General features: G+C 36.4%; 3 protein-coding genes across 5 annotated transcripts in view; 2 read left to right on the forward strand and 1 right to left on the reverse strand.

Annotated features, from left to right (window-relative positions):
- The first annotated feature begins 117 nt into the window (after positions 1-117).
- On the forward strand, positions 118-6,295 carry LOC109035748 (glycerophosphodiester phosphodiesterase 1). Its single transcript, XM_019049492.2, has 6 exons — positions 118-641; positions 1,062-1,237; positions 2,417-2,522; positions 4,054-4,146; positions 4,564-4,802; positions 5,651-6,295. Exons 1-6 carry the CDS (start codon positions 258-260, stop codon positions 5,790-5,792), a joined length of 1,140 nt encoding a protein of 379 aa, XP_018905037.2. The 5' UTR covers positions 118-257; the 3' UTR covers positions 5,793-6,295.
- Positions 6,296-7,502: 1,207 nt separating this feature from the next.
- On the reverse strand, positions 7,503-21,949 carry Trc8 (TRC8 ring finger protein). Its single transcript, XM_019049427.2, has 9 exons — positions 21,474-21,949; positions 20,031-20,535; positions 18,996-19,308; positions 16,952-17,184; positions 15,336-15,582; positions 14,479-14,611; positions 13,425-13,615; positions 12,663-12,888; positions 7,503-11,827 (listed from the first exon to the last, which is right to left on the reverse strand). Exons 1-8 carry the CDS (start codon positions 21,721-21,723, stop codon positions 12,670-12,672), a joined length of 2,091 nt encoding a protein of 696 aa, XP_018904972.1. The 5' UTR covers positions 21,724-21,949; the 3' UTR covers positions 7,503-11,827; positions 12,663-12,669.
- Positions 21,950-22,116: 167 nt separating this feature from the next.
- LOC109035712 (uncharacterized) overlaps positions 22,117-25,693 on the forward strand; it is a 35,340-nt gene continuing 31,763 nt past the window's right edge. Inside the window, exon 1 of one of the 3 annotated variants that reach the window (XM_019049455.2) lies at positions 22,117-22,506. The gene's annotated coding sequence lies outside the window, so the exon portion shown is untranslated. The remainder of the gene's footprint in view (positions 22,507-25,693) is intronic. The other 2 variants (XM_019049449.2, XM_019049440.2) reach the window with 2 other exon arrangements.

Here is a 25,693-nt window from a genome sequence, read left to right on the forward strand (position 1 = left end):
TCCGTTTAGCGAAGATAAGAGAGATGTAAACAAACAAACAATCTTATCGCTAATCGCTTCGCTTCGGCTTCGCCCACTTCGCCTTCTCTTTGGACTTTGATTGATTAAAGAAAAGCGAGATAACAAAGGATTAAGCGGACGATAGTTTGTGGTGAAGTACTCTCATCAACTTTTCCGGTTTTAATTTTATTATAGTTCGAAGATTTTAACATCATTTCTTGAAACGCGAAAGTGATTGCTCTTACAACTTCAAACTTATGCCTCTCCAAGCTCATACTGAAATGTCGCTTTTAACCCAGTGCGTCATATTTTGTTTTTGGATTTACAGTGTGTTAACTTTCTTATTCACAAGCTCTTTTCTGAGTTACATTGTTCTTTTGGGGCCAATAGTTTTGTATGGTTTGGTCAAATATTACTCATTACCGAAACCCGATGCATCAGTTGTAGATGAAATCCTTGGAGTTAACCCTCTGTACGATCTCAGGAACAAGAAAGAAAATGAAGTTACGTCCGGCAATATCAAATCCTGGATCAGTGAATTTGATGATCACAGGAATCCGAGTAGCTCTACAGTTCAGTCCATTGGTCATCGCGCTTACGGACTGGATGCCCCAGAGAACAGTCTCATCGCCATTAAAACGGTTTGTCTTTAATTTCTTAACTTTTTTTTTTTTACCAATTTCAAATAGCCTATTGGCTAATCCCACGCTTATTACCCCAGCCCCAGGTGACCATCGCCTGAGACCATCAAACTCAGATCACCTGGCCGGGAATCGAACCCGGGACCTCTTGGTCATAGGGCCAGCGCTACAACCACTACACCACAGGAGGCCGTCATCTGCCATCAGTCTTTCAAGAAGTACCTTTTTATTTCTTTGAATCCTCTCTTTTCTCTTGGACATATCATCATATCCCAAATGAAAAAACCAAATCAATGAAACGCCTTTTTTTCAACACCTCAAGTAAAAGCACTTGACTCATCCTGGTTTTTATTTTATTTTATCCTATATTATTAATTATTTTTATTTAATGTAATGACTCCTAGCCATTCTCCTTTTCAGTGTCAAGTAAAGGGATGCAAGAATATTGAGATTGATGTAATGCTTACCAAGGATAATGTTCCCATCACATACCATGACTGCGATCTCTCTCGCATCACCGGAAAACCTCAAAACGTTTTAGATCAAACTTGGAATGAAATCAAAGACTTGGATATCTCTGTGAATCATCCATTGAGGTAAATGTCTACACAGGAAATAATTTCTAAAATCATCCATCTTAATATGTTTCAATTGTTGTTAGTTCATGATCAACTGACATCTATAGATGTAGAATAAGGTCTAGCAAAGGCTCATTTTAATCCAAACATCAGAGAGGAAACTCTTGGTAATAGAGCTATGGGAAATTAGTTATTTTGTGAGGGAGTTTGATGCCGTATTTGAATTTCAGTCATGAAGATAATTGTTTGGCAGATACAAGGAAAGAATACTCAAGGCTTAAAAATCTTCAAACCTTATCAATCATGAAGAACTTAAGTATGCTTTTTAAACTTACCTACATCCAGTTCTGAACAAAAATAATGTTAAGGCCTAAGCTCTTGAGTAATATAAATCATCAAAAACAGTCATAAAGTTGGCAGAATGTGCAATGAAATGCGGATATTTTGCATGAATTCAAATGGGTTTCGATGGTTTTCAGCACTGATTGGCAACAATGAATTATGAGGATTATTAAACACCAACCAAGTTAAATGGATGCAAATCTGAGTTTTCTTTTTTAAATCGTTTGTCAGAGCCACATTCTTGCTTGTGGATTTTGTATCTCGAACCTGACTAATAAAGTTGATAGGGTAGCTGAAAAGACATGTCTCCAAGCTCAAATCTATAGATCTATAGAAAATAAAGAACCATAACAAGAACTTAAAACAATTCTTGAAATAGGCATCCTTTGCTTCCTCTTGGTTTATCAGACTTTTAAAAATCACAAATTATGATAGCATATCAATTATGATTAGCGTTGCCAAACCCTCAAATATGTTTTGCCGATAGGTAGAATTTTCATTCTGACTGTTGAGTTGTATGAGTGCATCAAAGAAAACTTTGGAGTGAAATATGAGCCCGAGCGTTTATAGTTATAAAAAGCTCTGAGTGAAATCAACTACAGAGTAGAGCGCATTTTGCTCAGGACTGTAGTAGATAATATCCTAAATTGATGTCACTCTCATGTTTTCATGACTATTAACTGTGTACACTCTGTCCTCGCGTTTCATGTCAAAATTTCTAACGGTGTGGCTGAGCATTTCATTCAAAGTTTGTTTTCATTAAAATTAATTTAAGTTCAAACCATTTAATTTAATGCATGATTGGCTTGCTTTATCAACACATTGTTCTGAAGTTCATTGCTTGTTTAATTTCAGTGAAAAATTCAAAGATGAAAAAATACCAAAATTTGAAGATGCTGTGTCATTAGCTTTAAGTCTGAATATGACCATATATCTTGATGTGAAAGAGTGTAAACCTGAGGTAAGATGTTTAATATTATCATCTACTCTATTTTTCTTACTTACTTACTTACTTACTTACTCCTCGTTTGAAAGCATATTGATGCCTAAACTTAGGAAAAACACAAGCCGATCTTCGACATTGCAACTCTCCGTCATAGTATGTTGTAGTTTTTTGCCAATGTGTGTCAAAATTCAGCATAAAGCTGAAAATCTCAATACAGATGGAAAAAGCTCATATGAGCATATTTTTCCCTCAAAGAGATATGCTGTTTGGTGCAACACTAGTTACATCCATTCAGGAAGGCAACTGCAGACGCGTTTTGGCCTTGTTGAGCCAATCCTCAGTGCCGTACAGCCTCCTGAATTTTCTTCTACTAAGCTCGAGAGGTCGTGAAAACCAGCCCGAGACTTGGGCAAGCGGATGCTGGCGGCAAGTAAACTTATGCTTAACTATGCTGAATTTTTACGCACGTTGGCAAAAAACTCCAACATACTGTCTTACGACCCGTGCATCCCCTGCAATCAGTTTGTGTGTCTCCGTCATACTTTACTTTTCAATCGTGAAGCTAATCAACATAACTAACTTCTTGACAAAGTCTGTGATCTCTCAGTCTTCTTTGAAAAATATTCTATGAGAATTTCAAGCAGTAAATCTGTCTAGTCTTCCTTTTAAAAAAATAAAAAAACAAAAAAGTAGAAGTTTTGAATTACCACATTAGGTAGGTAGTTTTTGAGTTAAACCTCTGACATATATATCATGGGGATGACCCCCTTTGCTCTTTGAAGTTCAAAATTAAGATCTATACATAATTTACTTTGATTATTGAGAATGCTGGAGAGTTACTTTGAAAATGACATCAAAATTTCGAATCCATCATTGTTGCTTTCAACTTGATTTTGTGCTGTCTCCAATTCTCATGATTTAACATGTTTTCATTTGTCGGACTTGAAAAATTACTATAAGATCTCTCGCACTGATACAGTTGGTCGTAACCCGCCCTACTTTGCAAAAATGTTTGAGAAATTAGTAATCCAGAATATGTTTCTTTTTATTTTTTCCCAAATTTTTTCAACAAAAGATGTTTCAATTAATCTGTTCTCCACAGGACTGTGATATTGAAAGTATTTATCAAGAATGTCAAACAGTGTGCCATAATTTCATTTCGTACTTCTGGAGGATAAAAACAAGAAGAAACAAAATGAAAAAAATCATGTACCTAGTATAAAACATAGCCACATCAAAACAAATATTTGATGCATGTTATGTTAAAAGAGAGAGAATACCCTCTGTTTTGAGAATTTACGTTGATTGATTGTCATGTAAATCATTAAAAAATTTTTGGATATTAATAATGTGCCACATAAGATTCCTTCAAACCTAATTTCCGATTTGCTTGATAGCGCTTTAGTTTCCAAAAAAATCGGTAAAGATTTAATTTTATGTACCTGCAATTTTTGCACAGCTGTAGCCTGTAGCCATTACTATGTCTCTTAGGTGTCTTTTTCTGACGTTTTGTATACTTTATCCATTCTTCATTTCATTCTTACAGATAGTTGATGCTGTCATTCAGTTATACCGAAAATTTCCGGAGTTACACACCAGAAGTATTGTATGCGGCTTCAATCCTCTTCTGACTTACTTGGTAATTATTTTACATTTCTCTATAATTTTCCCCAGATCAAAAAATGATTCATCTTAGATTTCCTCTCCAATCTCCCAGGTAATTTTCTGAGAAATAAAGGATCTCCTCCTGTGATAAAGATTTAAGAGTATATTTCACTAGGACACCACACCATGAGTAAATTTTATTTACAGATCTGACGCGTATTTTGTCTCCTTATTTGCTACATCAGGGTGTACAGGTTTGTGATTTGCAATGAAGAAATTCTGAGTACCCTGGAGGAGAGGCTCTTTTCATGTTTAGGACATAGAAATTAATGTATTCTGTTGGTCAAAATCTGTACCTGACAGGTATATGAAATTCATAATCCATGTATTTGAAGAATCATAAAAATCCTCCAATATAGATTTCTCATTTGTTTTCTGTCTGTTCATGTAGATACGGCGTCAAGATCCTAAAATTGTGTGTGCTATCACTTGGAGACCCTTCTTCTATTCGTGCAGCTCATATGATCCTTACTATCGCGTAACAAGTTTCGGTGAACAGAGGCATAAAAATTTTTTCCGACACTTAGGTGCAGTGATTTCAGACCACTTATACGACTGGGTTTTGTACAATATCTGTCCTCAGCTTGTTGGTGCAGTCGCCATTTTACTTGCGAAAGATTATGTCAGCCCGTAAGTGGAACCTTCAATTTCTTTACTTAAGGGGTGCAAAAATTGCCCCTTGGTCTGACTACCGGTAAATTTGGGACAAATCTTGGGCTGTGAGATTATTTTCAAACGTGACTTACTTTTCCTTGCTCCCTACTTTAAAAAAATTGGATCTTTTCCAGAGATGAGGATATTTTTCTATAATGAAACAAATAGGGCTAATTGCATTTTTTTCTTAGACAGGGACATTTTTTGAAGGAAATTCAGAATTATGGTTGTCAGGTGAAAATGACAGATCTCAAGAGAGTTAGCATTCCAGGAATTTTTGCACTTAAATTTTTTCAGTGCTCCGTGTACCTCATTAAGTTCTCCAGACTACAACTTGGATGTTACTAGTGCATTAAAAGATTCCAATAAGTTTATTTTAATTTAACTTGTCGGAAAACAATACATGAAATAGTCAGAATGAGTAAACCAGGCAGAAGGAGGAGGGATGGAATTCATCAACAGAGTTGTTATAATTGGGGGCTGAGAATCTTCATCTTGTAACTCGGAAGTTGCTGCACAGTATGGCAGCCCTATCTTAGCATACAGAATTTAGTTGATACCAATGACTCTCTCATAGGCTTCGGCGACACTGTGAGAACTGGATTTGATTGGATCAGACTAGATGCAAATTAAATTAGACACAGATAAACGGTAGATAAACTTCGTTGATTTGACGCAGTCAGTAAAGATACCCTCTTGACTTGATTTGATGATAATCTGTTGAGTTTCCGTGAAATTATACCACTTCTAGCTTGCGTCAGATCCACTTAACATAAACACAGTCTACTCATTACTACTTTCTCATTTATTGTTTAATTTTACAGACACGAAATAACTCAATGGGAGAGAAAAGGACTACGAGTCATAGCATGGACTGTTAACTTGCCTGTTGAGAAAATGCACTACGCACGAGTTCTTGGAGTTTCGTACATAACAGACACCGTTGTTGGAGACGCACATCCATGAGCAAAGAGTCAGCAGTTTACTCTGTTAAGTAATTTTCTTTTCCACTTCTGCTCAGTATCAGTTTCAGGGACTCAATTTTTATTTAGTGGTGCATTTAATTTTTAGTATAATTCTCCATAGTTCCTAAATGCCAATCTTGGACAACTTTCAACTACCTAAGTACGTTTATTTAATAGATATTTATATATTTTGTTTAAAAAATTATTTTTACATCAAAGTGACTGATCAAAAACCTTGACCAAAGATAGGCCCTGTAGGAATTAATTTTTTCACTTAAAAAAATGTTTTTGCTTGATGTACCATGCCATTTTTTAACTGAGCTTTAAATTTGCCTCTTCCTTGTAATATTATCATTAATTTAATAATTTCACTATGCAGGAAGTTACCTTCATGTAATCATATTTTTTTAATTCTAAATTACCTTCTTAGGTGAGCTTGTATTGCCATTTAAGCAAGATTATTTTTTACAAATTGCAAATAAATAAGTAATTTTTTTCTTAGAACCTCTCTCATTTTCTTTTCCTCTTTAATTGACTGAAGTTGGAAACTGATAAAATTCAGCAAGAGCGGTACTCTAATACACATCCTTATGTATCTGTTCCGTGGGTAAGGTTCTCATCAGCCACAAAACTATAAATCAAAGCACCTATTGGTACCACCGCTGGCAGAAGTGTTTTACAAAAATTTTGGTGCAAGAAACGTACCTACGTACAAGAAAATGTCATAGCAAAACGCATAATGGCGGTTCGAAGTTTATAATAAACTTCAAGAAAAAGCTATCAAGAGTTTTAGTCCACCATGTTTAGAACTTTAAATTTGCGGATTTTAATTCAACTTTACGCCTTGAGTAGCATAAACGTTAATTATTAACCCATTGACATGAGATTTAATTTTATCCTGCTGAACCCAGAATTAATATCATTTAAGTATGAAAAAATCAGTCATTTTGAACACCAGCAATTAATCCTAAGGCACCACAGCCCTTTTCCTTGTGAACGGTAATATTTAAAGACCAAAAGTCTGCTGTTAGCATGAAGCAAAAAGGTTGTATTTACATCTTTTCTGTTTTGAGATATCACAAGAAAACTGCCTAATGGCTCCATTGCTTGCCATACAGTTCAGAATTTTTAGAATTTTGCGAATGGAGTTCGATATCACGACAGAATTAGCTCACACAAATAGCGCTTGTCCTAAGCATATTGAGAACAAGAATGACTTAATTCCTTCGGAAATGTAAGGTGAAACCTTTTTGCTCTGAGCTACTTACATAATTGGACCTATTTCTGCCAAACGGAACTATAGACGAGTAGGGAAGATGGGATCTGTTCTAGAAAGCTGCATAAGAAACGCTGTTGAAGTGGGCATGATCACCTTTGGAGAAATCGAAAAGTGGGATTTCAAATTCTGTCAAACGGAACTGTGTGCCATCTGAATGCGGCACTCATAAGCCGTGAGTGTGTGACAAAAGCGTTGTGGACAGGACTCATAAGTTAAGGAGCACATTTGCAGGCGTCCTCGCTCATTGCCGCTGACGTCACTGGCGCTTTATAATTCCCATACATTCTTACGGTCCTCGACTAACGAGCATACACCTTCTTTCCCACCAGTCTCTGATCCCGTTTGTCAGAAATTACGTCCAATTATTGATTACCTGCATCCATATGTTGGTTATTCAGGAGTATGGTATGAATTCTCAATGCAATACAGCGATAAGTGGAAAAATATTTTTAATGCAATACAAAGTTTTATTACATTAAAACAAATCAACTTCATCTGATGAAAGGGAAAAAAAATATACAAAACAACTTGAGAGGTACAGGGCCTAAAAATTCACAATTTAACACAACATAAAAAATTCTGGGCAGATCTGGATTCAGCTATCATTAAGTTTGAAGCAGCTGACAAAACACTGATCTTGATCTCAGTAAACATAGGTGGCGGAACTTTGGGGGGGCTGATTATATGCTTTGCGCCTAGCAGTCAAAATTAGCGAAGACACTTTCAACTAGCAACAACCCAAAATAAACACCTAGAGAACTTGACGTATTTTATCAGCGCCTCCAAGCAAAACCACCATCATAAGAGAAAAACGTCATTCTTCATTACTTTTCAAACGAAGATGTCGTATTTTGTTTGAAGAAACAGATATGACTGTTTCACATCAGTGCAAAACATTCCGATTTCATTTGAGTGTTACCAATCATTAGCGGACAGGACATGAGAGTATCTTTGGACATGTTGCTACTCTATTGCACCGAGCAGTGGGCTGATTATGGAAATTGATAGTCAAAGCTACAGACAAAGAAGACAAAGGGAAAATGGAACGATCCTATTGGTGGAAGCTGGTGGTTCCACTGGAAAAAGGAGGTAAGTAATAAAGAAGGGAGTAACTAACGGTAACCCAGAAGGGACCCTACAGTGGGTCCATCATTTTTCCCCTTAGTCTATAAGAACCATCAGTTGTATACAAGGTTCCTAACCTCCTTTCCTTGACTGTTTTCTCATTGGTTGCTCCTTGATTATGGAAAAGTTACACAGAAAACAATTTTTCCGAGACCTGTTTCACTGTTACTTCAAACAAAATACGCCTCCAAGTGATTCCATAATAATTATGACACATGTATTTTCATTTCACGTAAACAAAGGGTCTTAAAAGACGTGCTTTGTCACCATTTAAAAGAACCAAAAATCTACAAAGTCTGACTAAATTTAGCTCAAAGATAAAAACGGATACTGATTTAGGATGAGGTAATTAATTAGATACTTGTGATAAAAATGGCTAACCTCTAAAACGGCAAGTCTTAGTTGTAACATTTCAAAATTTCCGTGCATTTGTTAATTCTTGGGAGGAAAACAAATCAACATTTTGGTGTAGAATATTCTCTTAATTAGTCGCACCATTCTAAGGCTAGGGTTATTCTGTGAAAATTGCAAGTTATAATGTTGACTTGAAGTTCTCTTAAGTATACTCAGACATTTTGAAACATTGCAATTGAACGTATTTAAATCAAAAGGAACTACATCCATTCTGACATGTACCCTAAGATCCACAAAAATGTGAACAGGGCTCATGTTAGAAAGAATTCAGTTCCTCTTGATTTAAATTTGTCAAATTTAGATCCATATATATGCCATATTGAATTAATCAAAGACTTCTCAAAAGAAAAGTACACACAATCTCATATTTTTGTAATCAATAAAACTTTCCTGGACCCCAAAGATATTCAATCTAATTCTTTCTTTTTCACAACCTATAAGAGATTACCATTTAATACTTTGAAGCAAGAGCTGTAAAACTCTCAGCAAAATAACAATGATACAAAGAAGTCTTGTTTCGCTCACCAAAATGATAATTGATGATAATCTTTGCGCAAAACATTTAAAAAGATAATGCAGCATAAATAGAAGAGATAATGTATCAGGTTCATTTGGAAAAATGTAAGTACACAGATTCAAAATGCTCCCTGTACTTGCCTCATTTGTATCTTGCCACTATCACAAAAAGGCTTTCAATGAAATTCAACCCTCTTTCACTTCCGTTACCCTCGCAAGTAAATATCGATGGCTCAAGTCGAAAAATGCATATTTCCATTGCAATGTTCTTAAATTTTTGATTGTGTCCTATTTTTTTAGAGAAAACCTACAACAATCTCATCTTAAAATTTGTTGTATATATTTTTAATGAGCAGAGAAAATGCACAAAAAATTTCAAGAAAAAATGTTGATTGCTTCTGACGAAAAACAAAAATAAGAATGTAGCAAGGACAATGATTTGCGATATCAGGATCAGATAAAGGTTTTTTTCCGATTTTACCCATCGATATTTTGGTGGCGAGACAATGTAGATATTGAAATGATTCTCACTTTGAACACCTGTATTGGACTAGTAAAAATTCATCCCAAAACATTAAGTGTAGAGGTCATTACTAAAAATACTGTAATAGTTCAGCACTCTTCAGTATAAAAAACTAGCATACTCAACAGGAGCAACGCTTGGAAAGTATTCTCACGATTTAGCTCCCAGTGAACAATCATATTATATTTTATTCTTGAAATTTTGGGTTTATGAATTTAATTGATACTTCTTTAAACACTTTGTAAAGTTTGCAATTTGAGAGACACGTAGAGACAAATTTGATAAAGATTACTGTAAAAAGTAGAACAGACGATCTTCCAGTTCTTGAACTGCTTTATCTTTAATTCTTAAGTAACGGAACTACATACTAATTAAGAATTTTACATGGAGTGAAACCTGATAAAATTTACTCCAGTATACAATGAAAATTTACTCACACAAATGATGATAAAGTACATTTGACAAGCAACAAGAGAAATGTCATGTGCAAGGGGAACCTACATTAAAAAAAAGTAAATAAATAAAGCTCGAGTCAGAAGGGCATAGTGAACATTTAAAATTTACAAAACATTGAATCATACGCTGTAGTTTGCCATTACAAGATTTACCGTTGATCATAAGAAACAATGGTGGGAGACGTATCTACAGGCCATTTAAGTTTTAACTACTAACATCCCTCTGCCTTTTTTCATACAACTTTTTCCATAATCTGAACGGTCTAAATTTGCAACGTCCCCCCCTCCCTTCCAAATTTTAACAGTTACAGAAATATTTCATCGAAAAACATAATGACTCTGATGAGAAGAACATTTTTCCACTACATTTCTCTCGCTGATTCTGAACTGATTATGCACATCAAAGAGAGAAGGAGGGAGAGAGAGAGAGAAAGAGGGAGAAAAACAGACACAAAGAGTCCTAACCAAAACTAAAAACGCAGATAGCTAGTAAAAAGAAAATAATTCTCACTCTGTCATACATTTCTTAAAATTTATTAATGATCTGTATCTTTTTCTACTTTCATTTGTAGCGCAAAATGCAATTTTTAATGCACTTTAAATCCCTCAAAATTGCGAATTTTCTAAAGTTCAAGCATATTAATTTCAAAGATACATGAGCTCCTGTTATGTATTTTTGGCAAAAAATTTCTTTCTCCCTGCCCTGTTTTGAGTGGCACCTCACAAGAAGAAATTGAGGGATTAATCTGTCAATTGATTGACTAATGAGCCAGTAATTAATTTTATTTCTTTGGTCATTTAATTTGAATTAAAAAGAACCCCTGTGATTCAAAAACCAAGTTTTACCTTAACAAAGGCGGAATTTTTTCCTGACTGTCACTTAAGTAAAAAATTTATTACATGAATGATACACATATCCATTGCCAAATATTTAATTTTCTTATAGAGAATAAACAAAACTATCATTTAAAACGAAAGATCATTCAATCACCGCGAGCATGTCTCAAATTGATAGTGCTACTACATATAATCACTTCATAATTAGATTTAGGTACACAGACTGATTGGGAAAAAAGATAAATAAAAAAAATTGATGGCTAAAAACTGGAGGAAAGCACATTATTTTCAAGATGAAAGCGTTTGACTGAATATCACTTCAGCAAAGGGCTTAATACATTCATTGCCAAGCCAGTCATAGTGACTTTTTCTTCGTTGGTGGTGACAGGCCAAAACGGTCAAAGTGACCAGTGTTATGAACCATGCATTTTCAACGCATTAATGTGTGCTGGAGGTGGGTCCTCTGCTTAACTACTTGTAGAGTACAAGTTACACATGTAACTCATGAAAAGTGATAACGCTATTGGAAACAATAGTTTGAAGCATTTGAATTTCGCCACTTTCATGCGTTTTATTCTCGCTCGATAGGTATATTCACATTAAGACTTGTTGACAGAGACCGTGTTAATTTGTTAAGCTTCCAAAAGTAGCCTTCTGCCAAAAGAAGAAAATTTCTTTAAACATATTAGCAATTCTGCTTCTTCATTCTCCAGACGGCTGTTAGATAAAAAGGCAAGTTAAAAGGAGGAATAACTCACCATACTATCAAATTTAATGAAGGGAATGTTTCACTGAGCGTTAAAATGAAGCAAAAATCGATGATATTAGACTCAACAGATGTTTATCATGACTTCATTGATTCATAGTGGCTATTAGGATTGTGCATCCTGGAAAAAAAGAGGGAAAATTTAGAACACAAAAAACTTTGAACTTGAGAACACATGAAAGTTGATGAGAATCAAAAAGCGACAAGTGAAGACTTTTACGGAGCAAGGAAAAACCAAGAGCCATGATTTGAACAACAGACCCTTCCTCCTTACTTTTAAAGTGATGAGACGAGTTGTCTCTGAGTGGCTGACAGCTCCTGCCAATTTTCAAAATAGCTAGTACCAAAATGGTTGTCCCTTATGAAAAATAACATGGGATTTTTTTTGTTGTGAACTTACTCAAAAGGAAAGGAAAATTTGTAAGTTAGGAACTTCAAAAGCTGGTTTTGAGAAATTTTATAAATATAATGATGGGTTATGAATCCCATATTTTCTTCATTAAATGTAAGAAATTCTCGGTTTTGCAAACCCTCTAAATAGTGGGAAATGGTGACGTGCATTCTGAGTCACTTCCCTGTCACCGTCTACTATTTAGGGGTTTTCAAAAGAATATTTCTCACATGTGATGAAAAAAACTTAATATGTACTCATCATACTCTTCGGAAAATTCCTAAGAATCCATTTTTGAAGTTTCCGATGTAAACATTTTTCTTCACTCATGAGTTCTATTTCACCGCAGAAAAAAACTCCTTGAGCATTCCCCATGGAGGCTAAAAATTTTGGCATTAGCCAATCTGCGATTTGATTGAAACGTTCTCTCAACTAGCCTCATTGCCTAGAAACAAGGGGTGTCAAGCAGCCTGTAGTTCAAATTACAGCTTTGGTTCTCCCTTTGTGACAGATGAACAAAGGGTAGGTTCTTATTAATAACGTCCGATTATCAGAAGAATGTTACCTTAAATTTAGCTGCCATCAGCTTGACTGGGTTCATTTGTGTAGACTTGCAACAGTCCGGGTAATACTGCTTGGGCAGGACCGTGATTGTCCGTCCTGTCTTGGTTTTCTAACGCCTGATTGTTGATCGGTGCAGCCTGGATCGGCCTGTTTGGACGATCCACTGTTCTCACCTTTGATTCTGCCTCAACTTTGTACAAAACATCATGACACAAAGGACATCTATCCTGCAATTCATGAAACAGAATTTGTGTCAATTCTTTGCCTCATTAAAGTGAACGACTGGACTCTGATGACTAGATACAAATATAAAAAGCTCTCCATGGAAAAAATTGCTGATATTTGAAAGGAAAATTCACTTAATCCGAGGAAACATTGTATAATCGCCAACAAGTTTTTCTTCATTTTTTTAAGATTAACGTAAAAGACAAGACTGAGCCAGTTTTCTACGCTTAAAATTGCCGTGGATTTTGGCAGGTGGAGGGATTTGGACATTTTTAGTCGCTGATTGCAAAACGCAAACTTTGGTAGGAAATAAAAAACTAAAAATAGCTTTAATGATGCTTATTGGGTGATCTTCATCTTAAAAGATGAGATAAGATGAGGTTCAGCGAGGGAGTCACTCTGAGAGATGACCTTCTGCATCTAGCAAAACATCCAAGTGTCAAATATGCTCATGAAATATGTTCCGATGTCATTTTTAATCATTGAGTTTTTGAAAAGCAGGAACTTTCATGTTACTATACATATTGGTGGAACTTACTTGAACATAGAGCCACTTCCTTAGACAGACACCATGGAAGAAATGCTGACACTTGGTTATTTTGGCGGACTGCATTTCTTGATAACAAATGGCACATACATCGTCCAGTTCAATGAGCTGTTCTGGAGTTGCCTCTGGAAGGCACTCTATTTTATTTACAGCTGTTCTCCTCTTCATAAAAACACTCCATCCTTGAGGAAAAACAAATTGAACAAATGAACATTAAGAGAGAGGAGAGAGAGGTACACAATGAAAAAAAAGTAAGATTCGATACTTTAGAGTACCATCTTATTTTAATACGTTTCTTGTTCCATGCCAAAAAACAAAACAAAAAAAATTTGGTCGCACACATTGTCCGTGGTAACTAACACTGTCTGAGATCTAAACAACTGACATGGTGAGCACCTGAGACAAAGTGACCCACTGACAAAGGAACTATGGGATAATGCGGCTCATTTAAATCAAAAGGAAACCCATCCGTTGTGACATGACCCTGTTATACATGTACTCTTATGGATCTTGCAGCTCATGTCAGAATAGATATACCTAGTTCCTTCTGATTTAAATAATGTCCAATAGAGGTATGAAAATCAACCAAACATGTTTTTTGTTTTGTTTTTTTTTTTTTTACAATAATCAGATCTATTGAAGGTGAAGACCACAAAAACCAATTCAGGACTTAGAATTTGAAAATGATAGAGATGATCATCGTAATTAAAGTTTTCAGCTGCTATGGTTGGCATTGCCATTAATGTGACTTTTTTATGGTGAAGGAAAATGAGACCCCTACTCTTTTCTGAACTTCAATCTTACTCATGCAGAAAAGGAAAGTTAAAACCAGAATTCTAGAAAAAAAGAGTGCGACTGACATTGATATCCTTTGCATCAATTCACCCATTGTCGGCAAAAGAGAAGTGAAATACATTCTTAACAATGGAAAATTCACTTTATAAATACTTGAAGCATTTGAAGGGAATATAATGTTAAAGGCAAATAATTTTCATCTAGCACTTATTCAATACTTGTATCCTAAGATAGACAAATGGAAACGTACCTCTTCTTGCTTCAGACCAAATGTTGAGATACGCATGAATGCACATCATCAAAGCTCTGACGGCGCCGCCGGATTCAAAAAATAAAATCCAGGCCCCATTCAAGAACAGGAAAATGCCAAAACAGAAGTCGATCTGTGAGAAAGATACAATCATAAATCAAACTAATGATAAATTGAGAGAATGAGACAGGCCGTGAAAAACAGAGTTTCAAAATCTGACTGAATCAACTAACTGACTGGCTAAGTGTACAAATATGGATGGCTAATGTTGAAAAATGCATACTTTCGATTTCAGTGTTGCAAATCTCCATTCATACTTCATTATTTTAAAAAAGACCAGCCATTAGCCTTTCTTGAAATTTTCTTCATTCATTCATTTTTATTCCCAGAAAATTTCAATGTGAGGTCTTAACAAGGGAACTAGTCTTGCGGAAGTTTAGTGCTTTCTATGCAGATATCTATGTACTTCCAGTGTGTGTCCTTTCCACTCAGCATTGCAAGCATTCTATCAGTCAAAGATGTAAGTGTTTGACAGTAGGTGCTGTGAAGTGCCGAAATGTATTTTTCTTTTGCGGTATTCGCCCAGGCTCACTGAGTCTTATATGATTTTTCCGTTGAAATAAATGCGCTGCATTTTCCGGGACTCCCTGCAATCTTGGCTGCTAATCACTGTGCTTCTTTACAAAATATGGAGATTTTTAAAGCAATCGAAAAAATTGAAAATCGAAATTCCTCAGGAAATAATTGTAGACTAATGAGCTTAGGCAGGTATTTTACGGAGAGATTTATGTACAACCAAAAATTCCTTAACCAGGGGAGAGTGCGAGGTACAAGATACATGCTGAAATATGCCTTACCGTATTGCCAAATGCTCGGATATAGTAAACATAATCATCAAATTTTTCCCAAAACGTTGATCTGTAAGCATCGATGAGGAACAGCATGTAGATGAGAAGAGAAATGATGACTTTGACAGCAACTTCTGCGTTGAAGGCGGAAACAGCAAGAAGCCATGATGACATATTCTGATAATACCATAAGACGCACACTAATGAAATTGGATACAGGATGAGAAAAGAGCAGACTAGTAGAGCCCGAACATGCCTGAAATAGGTAAAAATAAGAAAAACTTAATAGATTATGCGCCTGACTTGACATGAAACAACACTTGACAAATTTGAAAAGAGGTGGAAAAACAGTGGAAAGGGGTCAAAGGCTTTTTCAGATAAATGTGTTTAAAGAGTTAAAATGTTGCTAAATAAAGATTACAAGACTTAAAATTCTGATTCTTTTCATTACAGGAGCATATTTGGATATCCTTTGATTTGCTGGTATCGGCAGGCGGTCTTTCCAGAGAACTACATTTAACAAAAAGGATAGGCCAAGGGAAATGATGCAATTTAGTAAAGAAATCTCAATTTTTTTAGTCTCAAGACGTATGCCGGTATGCAACAAGAAAGTTAAGCATGATTTAGGGTGATTTGGTTGCCTCTGAAAAAAAAGATTGTTATAAGAGCCTTTCGTTTCATATTTGCACTCAATCTCACTGCCTCTGTTAGCTATTATGCTGAAGTTTGGACCGGGGGCAAAATTTGATAAAACGCCTTTCTCCATGAAAACTCTCATCTTGCATGATTCGAACACGGACTTGAAATTTTTGGTAGAAATTAAAAGTGTACAAAGAAAGCTGGGTTCAAAAAGCAATTTTTTCAGCTACAATCTTACACTTTTTTTAAAAAAAACTTGTATTCAATTTGTCTCACGGCATCATGAATTTTCCTTCAGAATAGAAACAGGAAAATAGTACTTCAAAAACTGTTCCGAGAAAATGCTGCTTAGGCTTAAAGATATTTCATACGATAAGAGGTCTCTTGCAAAATTTTCATTATGATGGTAGGGATTGAAGCCTCCGGTGGACTAGCAAAATAGGCAAAAGCTCAAGAGCGGAGAGAAGGCTTGAGCAGGCAAGGTAAGGGAAAATCCAAGAGCTTGTGAGGAATTTTTTAGTTATCAGCAAAAAATGAGGGGGAAAAACCAAAAGACGATGCTGATTTTTCGTTTGGCATGTATTTTTGATGTTTCAGTGGAGTGAGGAAATAGTGAGGCTGAATTGTTACTGATTTTTGCACCCCTGCTGTGCTTTTGTGGTAACAAGAAAAACGAGTTTACAGCTTAAAAATTACATAAAACATTGAGGCTCATAAATAGCTCAAATCAATTTTTCAAGGCTGGAAATGAAGCCTTTGAAGTTACTTTTTTTGCAATGTTTGCCTGGAAACAACCTTTGTTAAAAAGGACCAAAATCTCAATCTTACAAAATGTTGCTTCAGAGGCGCATGCATTCATCAGGAACATCAAGTATTCAGAAGGAAGTTCCAAAATGTTGACTCATCTAAAATTCATGCCCAATTGAAATACTTGATCAATGCATTCAAAATCCGACATTTTGTAGAGGAAAATTTTGAAAACAAACCTGTGAATATAGGGATTATGCGATGCGCTGAGTGACATAAGTATAGGATTTACAAGATTGTGGACAAAGTGGAGTACTGCCGTGAACAGAAGACAAAAATTTCGACAGAGCCGCACAAATCGTTTTTCAGGCTCTAAACTTGTCAGACTAGTTTGTAGCGCTAAAATGTAGAACAGAATAGCTGATACAGTGCCTATGCTCTTATCATCATCTTCCTCATTGAGAAGCAGCACCTGAAATGATAATGAAGAATGAGATGAAAAAAATGATGGCAGAAATGTTAATTAGTCACTTCTGACAATAGATCTCTCATCTGTGCTCTTCATCAATAGATTTGTATAGAGAGAATAAGAAAATCAGCACTCTAATACACGCTTTCTCACCTAAATATTACGGATGATTTGATGGACACATGATTAATTCCAAATTCAACTCATACTTGATAAAGAAGCATTTTTGTTTGTCCTTTTAAACTTACCACTGTTAAAAAACTGATGGTACCCGAAGATCCCTGACAAATTCCACACAGGTTAGTCATTCTGCATTTTTTTGAGAACCACTATCCCACCCAAACATCACTCACCTGCAGCTAGTATGAATTCTCTTATAAGAAATACATTGCAGTTAAACTTCTCACCGCCAATATGCAGTGGGGTCTAAAACCTCGTCAATACAAATGACTGACACAATGGGATTGCTTTTGTCACTTCAGCCAGCTGATTGTTGGAATTGACAGACAAAGCCACAGACAAAGAGGATAAATGGAAAATTGAGCAATCCTGTTGGCTGAAAAAGTTTGTTGTCATCATTACTTACCTCTTTTGTTATTACAACCATCCGTTTCCACCAACAGGATCCCTCTTATTTCTGTTGGTCTCCTTTGTCTGTCAATTGCAACAATCAGCTCAGATTTAAATTGGCTGAATTAAATTTTAGTAACTTTCACAACTGAATCATTTTCTTTGAGTGCTAACCCTATCTCACTTGTACAAGTTTCAAGTGTTATAATACAGGTGACATTCTTTAAGCTAAACACTGTTAGTTTGTCAAAGAGTGCTGATTTTTTTTAGATTTTAACAACTTTGATATTGCCTTTCTTGTGGTTATAAAATTTAAATTGACTAATTTTAATTTTGACTGCAAATGCTAATTTTGAAATTAAGGATTGATTTTGGAAGCTTAGGATGTGTTGACCATACGCTCAGTGACATTTTGAAGGAAATACGTCTTGTGGTGAATTGATACATACCCAACTTAGTGGTCTAATTTGATGTATTTTTATCAAAAGGAACTACGTCCATTCTGACTTGGGCCTTAAGAACCAAAGAATGCATGCATTGAAGGACGCATGACATTATGGATATAGTTCCTTTTGATTTGAATGCATCCAATTTCTATCTAAAAAAAAAAAAAAGGTCAATAATGATTATTAAATTATATAGAAGCTTCGTCATAGAGCGAAGGTAGACGATCTTCTAAAACTTTTGGTCCTAAATCTTTCTCAAACACATTGCGTCGCATGATAGACTTGATACCAAGGTCTTGATGGTCCCGATACCAAGGTGTTGGTGGCATCACAGCAGGAACATGCAGCAGGCGTCTACAAACTGATGTCAAACACTGACATCAACTAGACAAAAACACACCAAGTTTGAACTTGGAAAAAGCTATTTGAAGTTTAATTCCTCCCTGGGACTCAATTTTATAGAAAAAAATGTAACGACTAGTTTCACATTAGTGCCATTAATTTCCCTACGCAGTTAGGTCCTTTCATGAATAAGTTAGAAATACATATATTGGTTCCTTGCAATCGGGCGTATTTATGGAAAAAGAAAGGCTGTTTGCAATAGATTCGTTATAGATATGAAATCTTTAAACATCATTTAAAAAGTCTTTTCGGTAACAAATTGTTTTTGCTTGGTGATGTTTGATTGAACTTTCACCCCCATTCCTTTTACTGAAGGCTAGATTTTTATGAATTGGAAACAAACATAGAAGTTGCTCCTCAGAGTCAAGAAGTTACCAAAAAAATAGATGTACTTACCCACTGGAAAACTCGGCCTATGTAGTGGCAGATGTACGAGACAACACTTGTCATTCCTAAAAGAGCTGTCAGTGTCTCACAGCCTGATATCAGGATTGATTTGATAATTAGGAGTGGGCTTGGAAATGATTCAAAAGAGAGTGGAGAGGCTGCTAAAGATGGATCAGATACATTATGCTGCGAATTCCGCCACCAATCGGCTAGAAGAGAGATTGCATGTTCAAGGACCCGCAAAATCCAAAATGTTCTCAAGACACATGGAACATTTAATCGAACCCATTCGTTCTCCATTAGAGTAGAGACACCAAAATTACTGTGAAAGAAGAAAATAAGAACATTTTTTATTTTAAAAAAAAATACAAATCCAAGGAATAAAATACTAAGTTATTTCCAATAATCATTTCTTTATCAATACAGAGGGAATATTCTTTTTCATTGGAGGGTCGAGTAAAGAACATAAAAATGTATGTCTAGGGGGAGAGAGGTGATGAAAGGTAATTTTCAAGGTCTGCAGGCTGATTATTGCGATTGATGATAAACAAAGAGATCCTATTGGTTGAAACAGGTAAGTAGTTGTTGCAAGCAAAGGAGAAGTGATGGACTAACAATGGGGTCTCTCGTCAGTTGCTACTGGTGTATTGCTTACCTCCTTTGTCCATTGCAATGACCAGCTTCCACCAATAGGATCCCTCTACTTTCTGCTTGTCCCCTTCATCTATTGCTTTGTCTACATCAGTTTCAATAATAAGCCTAAAGTTAAAAATAGCTGCAAGAAATATCTTAATGGTAGCAGAATCATTAATATATTTTGGGTACAGTGATTTTAGTATTTTCCACAAGCAGCAGGATTGAAAGATCTAACTCTAGTGTCAAAAATGAATGCTGATCTCTCTCTCTTAAGTGGTGACTCAGGGTATTTATTACGATTTGCATGAAATTTTGATAAAAAAAAACAAAAAAAAACATGTTTTGCTGTACTATAATTATTCTTGTACAATCTGAAGGTCCATTTAGATCTAAATTAACATTACTAACCTCACATAGTTTCTGGCTCTTTGATAGCCATTGACTATTGTTTGGACAACAGTCAAAGCACTGCCCCAGATGACAAACTTGACTAGAGCAAGAGGTAGTAAGGCTGCAAAGACAGGAGCGTGATGAAGAACTTTGGATGACATCGGAAGAAGAGCTAGAGTAGACGGAGCTAAAAAACTGAAGGGCAGCAGTTTCTGAGAGAGGGAGTAGCGAGGTCCAAGATGAAAAAATGAAAAGGTACATGCCAGGAGACTCTGCATGAGATAATTCTGCAAAATTATCCAAGCAGTTCCGTTGTGGTCGTCGAAGACATCATTTATTTTCAAAGCTAAAATATCCTCCAGGACGCTTGATCTGGATATTGCTGATGCTGCTATGACTGCTTTCATTGTACTGACGTTCAACCAGTAAGACACAAACACTACTCCCACAGAGATGAGAAACGTGTACACAACTACTAGCTGCTTCGTCCATAATAGAAAGACGCATAAAGAAGCTACACAACCTGAAAATCAAACCAATTATTTTATAATAGTTACGTATTTGTCACTGGTCTGAAATTTGAAATAAAAATGTTATTGGCTAAAGTTGGAAAATGCATGCATTCAATTGCAATTTTGAAAACCTTCGCTCATGTTTAACTTTTTTGAACGAAAACTGATGCACGGTCATTTCTGAAATTTTCTGTGAATTTTTTTCACTCTTTCATAAAATATTCACAAATAATTTAAAACCTACGTTTCTGATAGCTGCAATTTTTGGACTGCTATCTTTAACTACTACTTAAAGCTTCAGTTTAGCTTGGAATTTTGAGAAAATAATTGAACCTAATTCGTGGAGTTTCATCACTCCATCTGCGCTTTTCGGCAAGAACTTGTCTCTACGGAAAGAGAGCATTTTGATTTTAAAATAAGTTAAATCTACTACGATTCAGTACAAAATAGAGTTATAAATACTGAGAAAAGTGTGAACAAGATAGGAATAACTTGAAATAAGAATTTGAATCTTTGATCATTACGATCACCATTGAGCGATCTGAATGTTGGGTCTGAGACATACTGAAAAGATCAAACTCTCTAAGAATTCATTCAAAATAAGTAATTAGACGTAATGAATATGCTACATCACTCATAAGTGTGACAGATTGAGATAGGGCTATGAATTTCTTTCGAAGGTCAACAATAAGTAACCAGAAGTTGAGGTTAAATGAAACACCTTTCACAAGCTCAAGGGAAAAGTAATCATCCACTTAGTGAGGACAGTGGTTTTTGTGGGGGAGGCTAAAATTAATTTTGGATCTAGATGGGGATGAAGGGTAATAACTCATGCTCTGAATAAGTTATTCGAACTACTTCTAAAATTGCAGGTTGATGCTTGAACAGGAATTGAGGCATGTAGATTGAAAAACGGAGAAGGAAAAAACATGAATCCAGGAAAACTTACCTAACAATGATATAATAAATTTCATAAAAGTTATTAACAAAAATTTGTAGAACTGTGAATCAAAGTTCGTAAGGCTATCGACTTGAAATCCATAAGCGGCTTGCGTCCCTTCGCTCTCAGCGAGGGTTTCTTTGGCGGAGTCATATTGGGGCAGACCGAGACCAATTCTCAGTAATTCATCTATGATGAACAATGGTGGCACTCGCAGAAGAACATCAACTATTCTGAGGAGTTTATTTGGAAGAGACATTGAATACTGTCTTTACAGTAAATAAGGTTAATGGCTATGGACTCATGTACATCGAATTTCACAAGAGCAAAGGAAATTGAGATGAAGCAATCAATCCAGTATTCGGCAGCTGGGATTCAAACCATAAATGATGATAAGAAATAGAACTCTACAGGACACTGATAAAATCACTAATTTCCACTATGACAAATTAATTTTTACACTTCGTGACATATTTTCAGTCTTCCTGAATAATTTCTTCTTATCGTATTTTTTATGTAAACAAGACAGGTCTAACACTGATGCAATCCTCAAAAACGAAATTCCTCTCAACGCTATGGAAGGTTATTGCATTGCTCAATTTTTGAACCATGTCAATCATGTCATCCATCTTAAAGACTTCTTGAAATTTCAAATTATGGATTTCTGTAATTTAAAATACATTTTTTGAATTAATGATGCAGTTTGATAGCATTAATAGGGGAAAAAATTTACTTGAATTAAGTTGATTCAATGACGAAGAGATTACTAGTGTTATGATTTGTGGTTGCCTGCAAGGACAAGACGAAACCTGTTGCAATGTTTCCAATGCAAAAAAAACTGCAAAGTGCTGTAAGTATATAAACTCGAAGTTCGAAGTTATGTGCGAAGTTGCGAACATGTGCGAACGGTACGAATAAACAATAGTAAATAAACAAATAGCTGACTTGACTTAGCGCAAAAATTTGCAGGTACTTTTGTTCATTCTTGTGTTAACGGAAACGAAACTGTTAGATCAAGCAGCACTTTATCCCTTCTGTAGTGGTAAGTAGATAATTTTATCTAAACTATTTTATGTGCACGTTAAAGGAATTTCACCTCTTCTTCATGCTTAGGTACCCCGAGTTTATTAATTAGCCAACTTTTCACAACTTAGCCATGTGCTTGTCTTCCTTGTATGACTTACTTTCAAGCACGAACACTGATTTGTACGTTTTTCAACCTCTCTACCTGCCATCAAGTCTGGCATCCATAGATCGCGATCGTTGCATCAATTGCTCAATTTTACAGTGCAATGCTCCTATCTCCTCGTGCATGCTGCTACTGTCGACCAATCTATCTGTCATCATCATGATAAGTACACCTTCATGGCATGTTCAGTTCTACACACATCCAAACTATGTTTATTTTGTATCGGTGAATAGATTCCTTTTTTGACAACTTCCGAAAGTTTTGGTCCTATCATTTATCTTGTAAACGCAAAATCCGGAGGAAAGGGAAACTTCAATGTTGGACTCAAGCCCTGTCTCTCTCCTACTGGTAGACAGCAGCCTCGTGGAAATTTTGTATTTGACTGGAAGACAAGACAAAATTAGGGTGAAATAGAGCTATATCAAGACCAATCCACACAGGTCAGTCATTGCGCAGCTTTTTTGAAATCCACTCCCCTGCCCGGCCATAACTCGCAGCACCCATTGTGACGTAGCATTGAGTGCTCCCATAAGAAATACATTGCAGGCACTCAATACTACGTCACTGCGCAGTAGAGTACCAAAACTCGTCCTTGGGAATGACTGACCTGTGTGGATTGGTCTTGAGCTATATGATTGATCAGTCTTGTTGTTTGAACACCTAAGGAAGTTGTCTATTGCCTTTTATTGGGCTGTTTAATTGACTGGCTATCGGGCAGCAAAGAGGTACCTTCTGCTAGTCAATCATTCAGCCTGATAAAGGGGATAAGCGACTTATTCAGGTGCTCAAATTACTGATCAATCACATAGCTCTCTTCTCCTTAGCCTTTTCTTGTCTGCCAGAAGTTTTATTATTTTCTGATAGAGTCCACGACCAATATGTTTACGCACTTCTAGACTGCAATCTGAAGTTCGTCTGACGTCACTTTTACATGTAAAGTAAATCAAGAAGGAAGATGGCAGATCTTCTGTGGCAGTCTGAAAGTGCGCGTGCAGAATCTTCCATGCTTCCACATTTTCACACGCCCGCCTGCGGGCTTTCCATATTTTCTTCTCATTGGTTTTCCAAAAAATTTCCCACCAATCTATAAAAAGATGATCTTTTTTTCTGTTTTTCGTCGTTTACTGACTGAAGACCCTTCAAAATTTTCCCTCCTTCCACATTTTTGGGGGCTTTCCCAGGCGAGCGCTAGATTGGGCATTTTCTGCATCCCTGGTGGGAAACTTATCTGGCGTGGACTCTACCTACCCCTTTTAAATCAAATCATTGAAAGGAGTGTCTCAACGTAAGTTCTTATCTATTCATGAAATAAAGGTTTAATACCCTTGATTACAGTCGCATTCAGGGATGCAGGCACTTTTTGACCACATGGCTGGTGGGTCAGGGTTAGTTTCGTATGTGCATGAGAGGACTGCAATAACAGGTGTTAAGAATTGGACAGTTGAAAGGACATGATAGAAAAGCTTTGTAGATAGTAGGAAGACCATGCCGCAAAATCATGTCCACTTGTCCATAGAACCACGAAATGAAGGTCCCAACTTTCCTTGAAAATTTCTTTAAAAAAGTGGTCTTCACAGTAAGGCATCATGGAGCTAAGGGAGCAAAGTCCGTTTCGACGATGAGTCTTGGATGGATTACACTTGAAAACTGGCGATGTTGGGCTTATCAGGGAAATGGACTTCGCTTCAACCCTGATATGAATTACCAGTAAGTATAGCTAGAATAGGGTCAAAACAGTCAACCAGTTCCATTTTCTACTGATCTTAACTGACATCAGTCTAATCTTACACCAATTTCAGTTGAGATCACTTCTTTATCTGTTCAGTTGGTATTTCAACACTTTTCTGCCGGTCATTTATTCCAGGGAAGACCATGAACTTTCTGTGTCCCTGGTGGACATCACTAAATGGACCGAGTTTTTCAGAAAGGAACTGACCCACATGTTCGAAAATATCGAGTTGAGAATGTTTTTGAGTTCCACTACCATTAGGTATATTTCCTCCCTCCAAAATCTAAAAGTCGAAAAAAATAAATCAGTTTGTGAAGGGAGGAAGTAGTTAAAAGTTTATTTTCTACACCGAGCCTTCGAAGCCTATGGAACCCTAAGAGCGTCTTTTCGCGGCGCGGCGTCTGGACGCTGGCGGAAGCTGCTACCGAGTCGAGGGCGAGGTAGGGATGGACGAATATCGAATTCGAATGCGATTATTGCGAATATTTGAGAATTCAAATCTTGCGATTGCGAATAGTTCGGATGCAAATATTCAAATATTTTCAAATATTGCTTCGATTTTTGATTTTTTATGAACCGTGAGAGATAAAATGACACTTTTGAATGCGATTATTCGAATATTCGAATGCGATTATTACGCTCAATAATGATGCACAGCACCTAAGGAGCAGAATTCTTGGATTTTTCCCGCTGCATCCGCTGTCAATTTCTCGAATTTTCGTTGATCAGACCAGTATGTTCCGAGACGCGAAAATGATCGGACGCGCTTTTTTCAGTAGGGTATGGATTCGATCGTCTAGAATCGACCGAAATATTAAAACGTGAATCGATCGACACCGACTCGATGGAAAAATTATTAAAAAACCGGTGTTGATTCGAGCGACATGAATCGATCGGGGAAAAAACGTGAATCTATCGACGCGAAATGCTCGAAAATTAAGTTTTAAAAAACCACCAAAGTTTCGAAGAACGTGAACCGATCGACGTGATTCGATCGACTCACAGCTTTGTCGATCGATTCACGGGTTTGTCAATCGATTCACGGCTTTAGTCGATCGTTTCACGGATTTTGTCGATCGTTTGACGGGTTTGTCGATTGACTCACGGATTTTGTCGATCGTTTCACGCGTTTGTCGATCGAATCCAACCAAACTAAACACATTCGAAAATTGGTAGGAAAGGCAGCGGACTTAGCGGAATTTTTCGGCATCTTTCCGCGGCGTCCAGACGTTCCTTCAGCCGAGATTTCCTCGGCGCGGGTCGGTAGCGCCCCACGCCCGCCGCGCCAATTGGACTGAGTTAAGCAGAAAG

Source organism: Bemisia tabaci, chromosome 4, assembly GCF_918797505.1.
Source record: "Bemisia tabaci chromosome 4, PGI_BMITA_v3".
Lineage (NCBI taxonomy): Eukaryota > Metazoa > Arthropoda > Insecta > Hemiptera > Aleyrodidae > Bemisia > Bemisia tabaci.

Bases quoted from the DNA above. Each gene is read 5' to 3' on its own strand.
- LOC109035748 (XM_019049492.2), top strand. From the start codon at position 258: ATGCCTCTCCAAGCTCATACTGAAATGTCGCTTTTAACCCAGTGCGTC. The intron at 642-1,061 runs GTTTGTCTTTAA...TCTCCTTTTCAG, and splicing joins GTCTCATCGCCATTAAAACG to TGTCAAGTAAAGGGATGCAA. The intron at 1,238-2,416 runs GTAAATGTCTAC...GTTTAATTTCAG, and splicing joins TCTGTGAATCATCCATTGAG to TGAAAAATTCAAAGATGAAA.
- Trc8 (XM_019049427.2), bottom strand. From the start codon at position 21,723: ATGTCTCTTCCAAATAAACTCCTCAGAATAGTTGATGTTCTTCTGCGA. The intron at 19,309-20,030 runs GTTAGTAATGTT...CTTCTTTCACAG, and splicing joins AGAGCCAGAAACTATGTGAG to TAATTTTGGTGTCTCTACTC. The intron at 15,583-16,951 runs GTTTGTTTTCAA...TACCTATTTCAG, and splicing joins CATAATCCCTATATTCACAG to GCATGTTCGGGCTCTACTAG.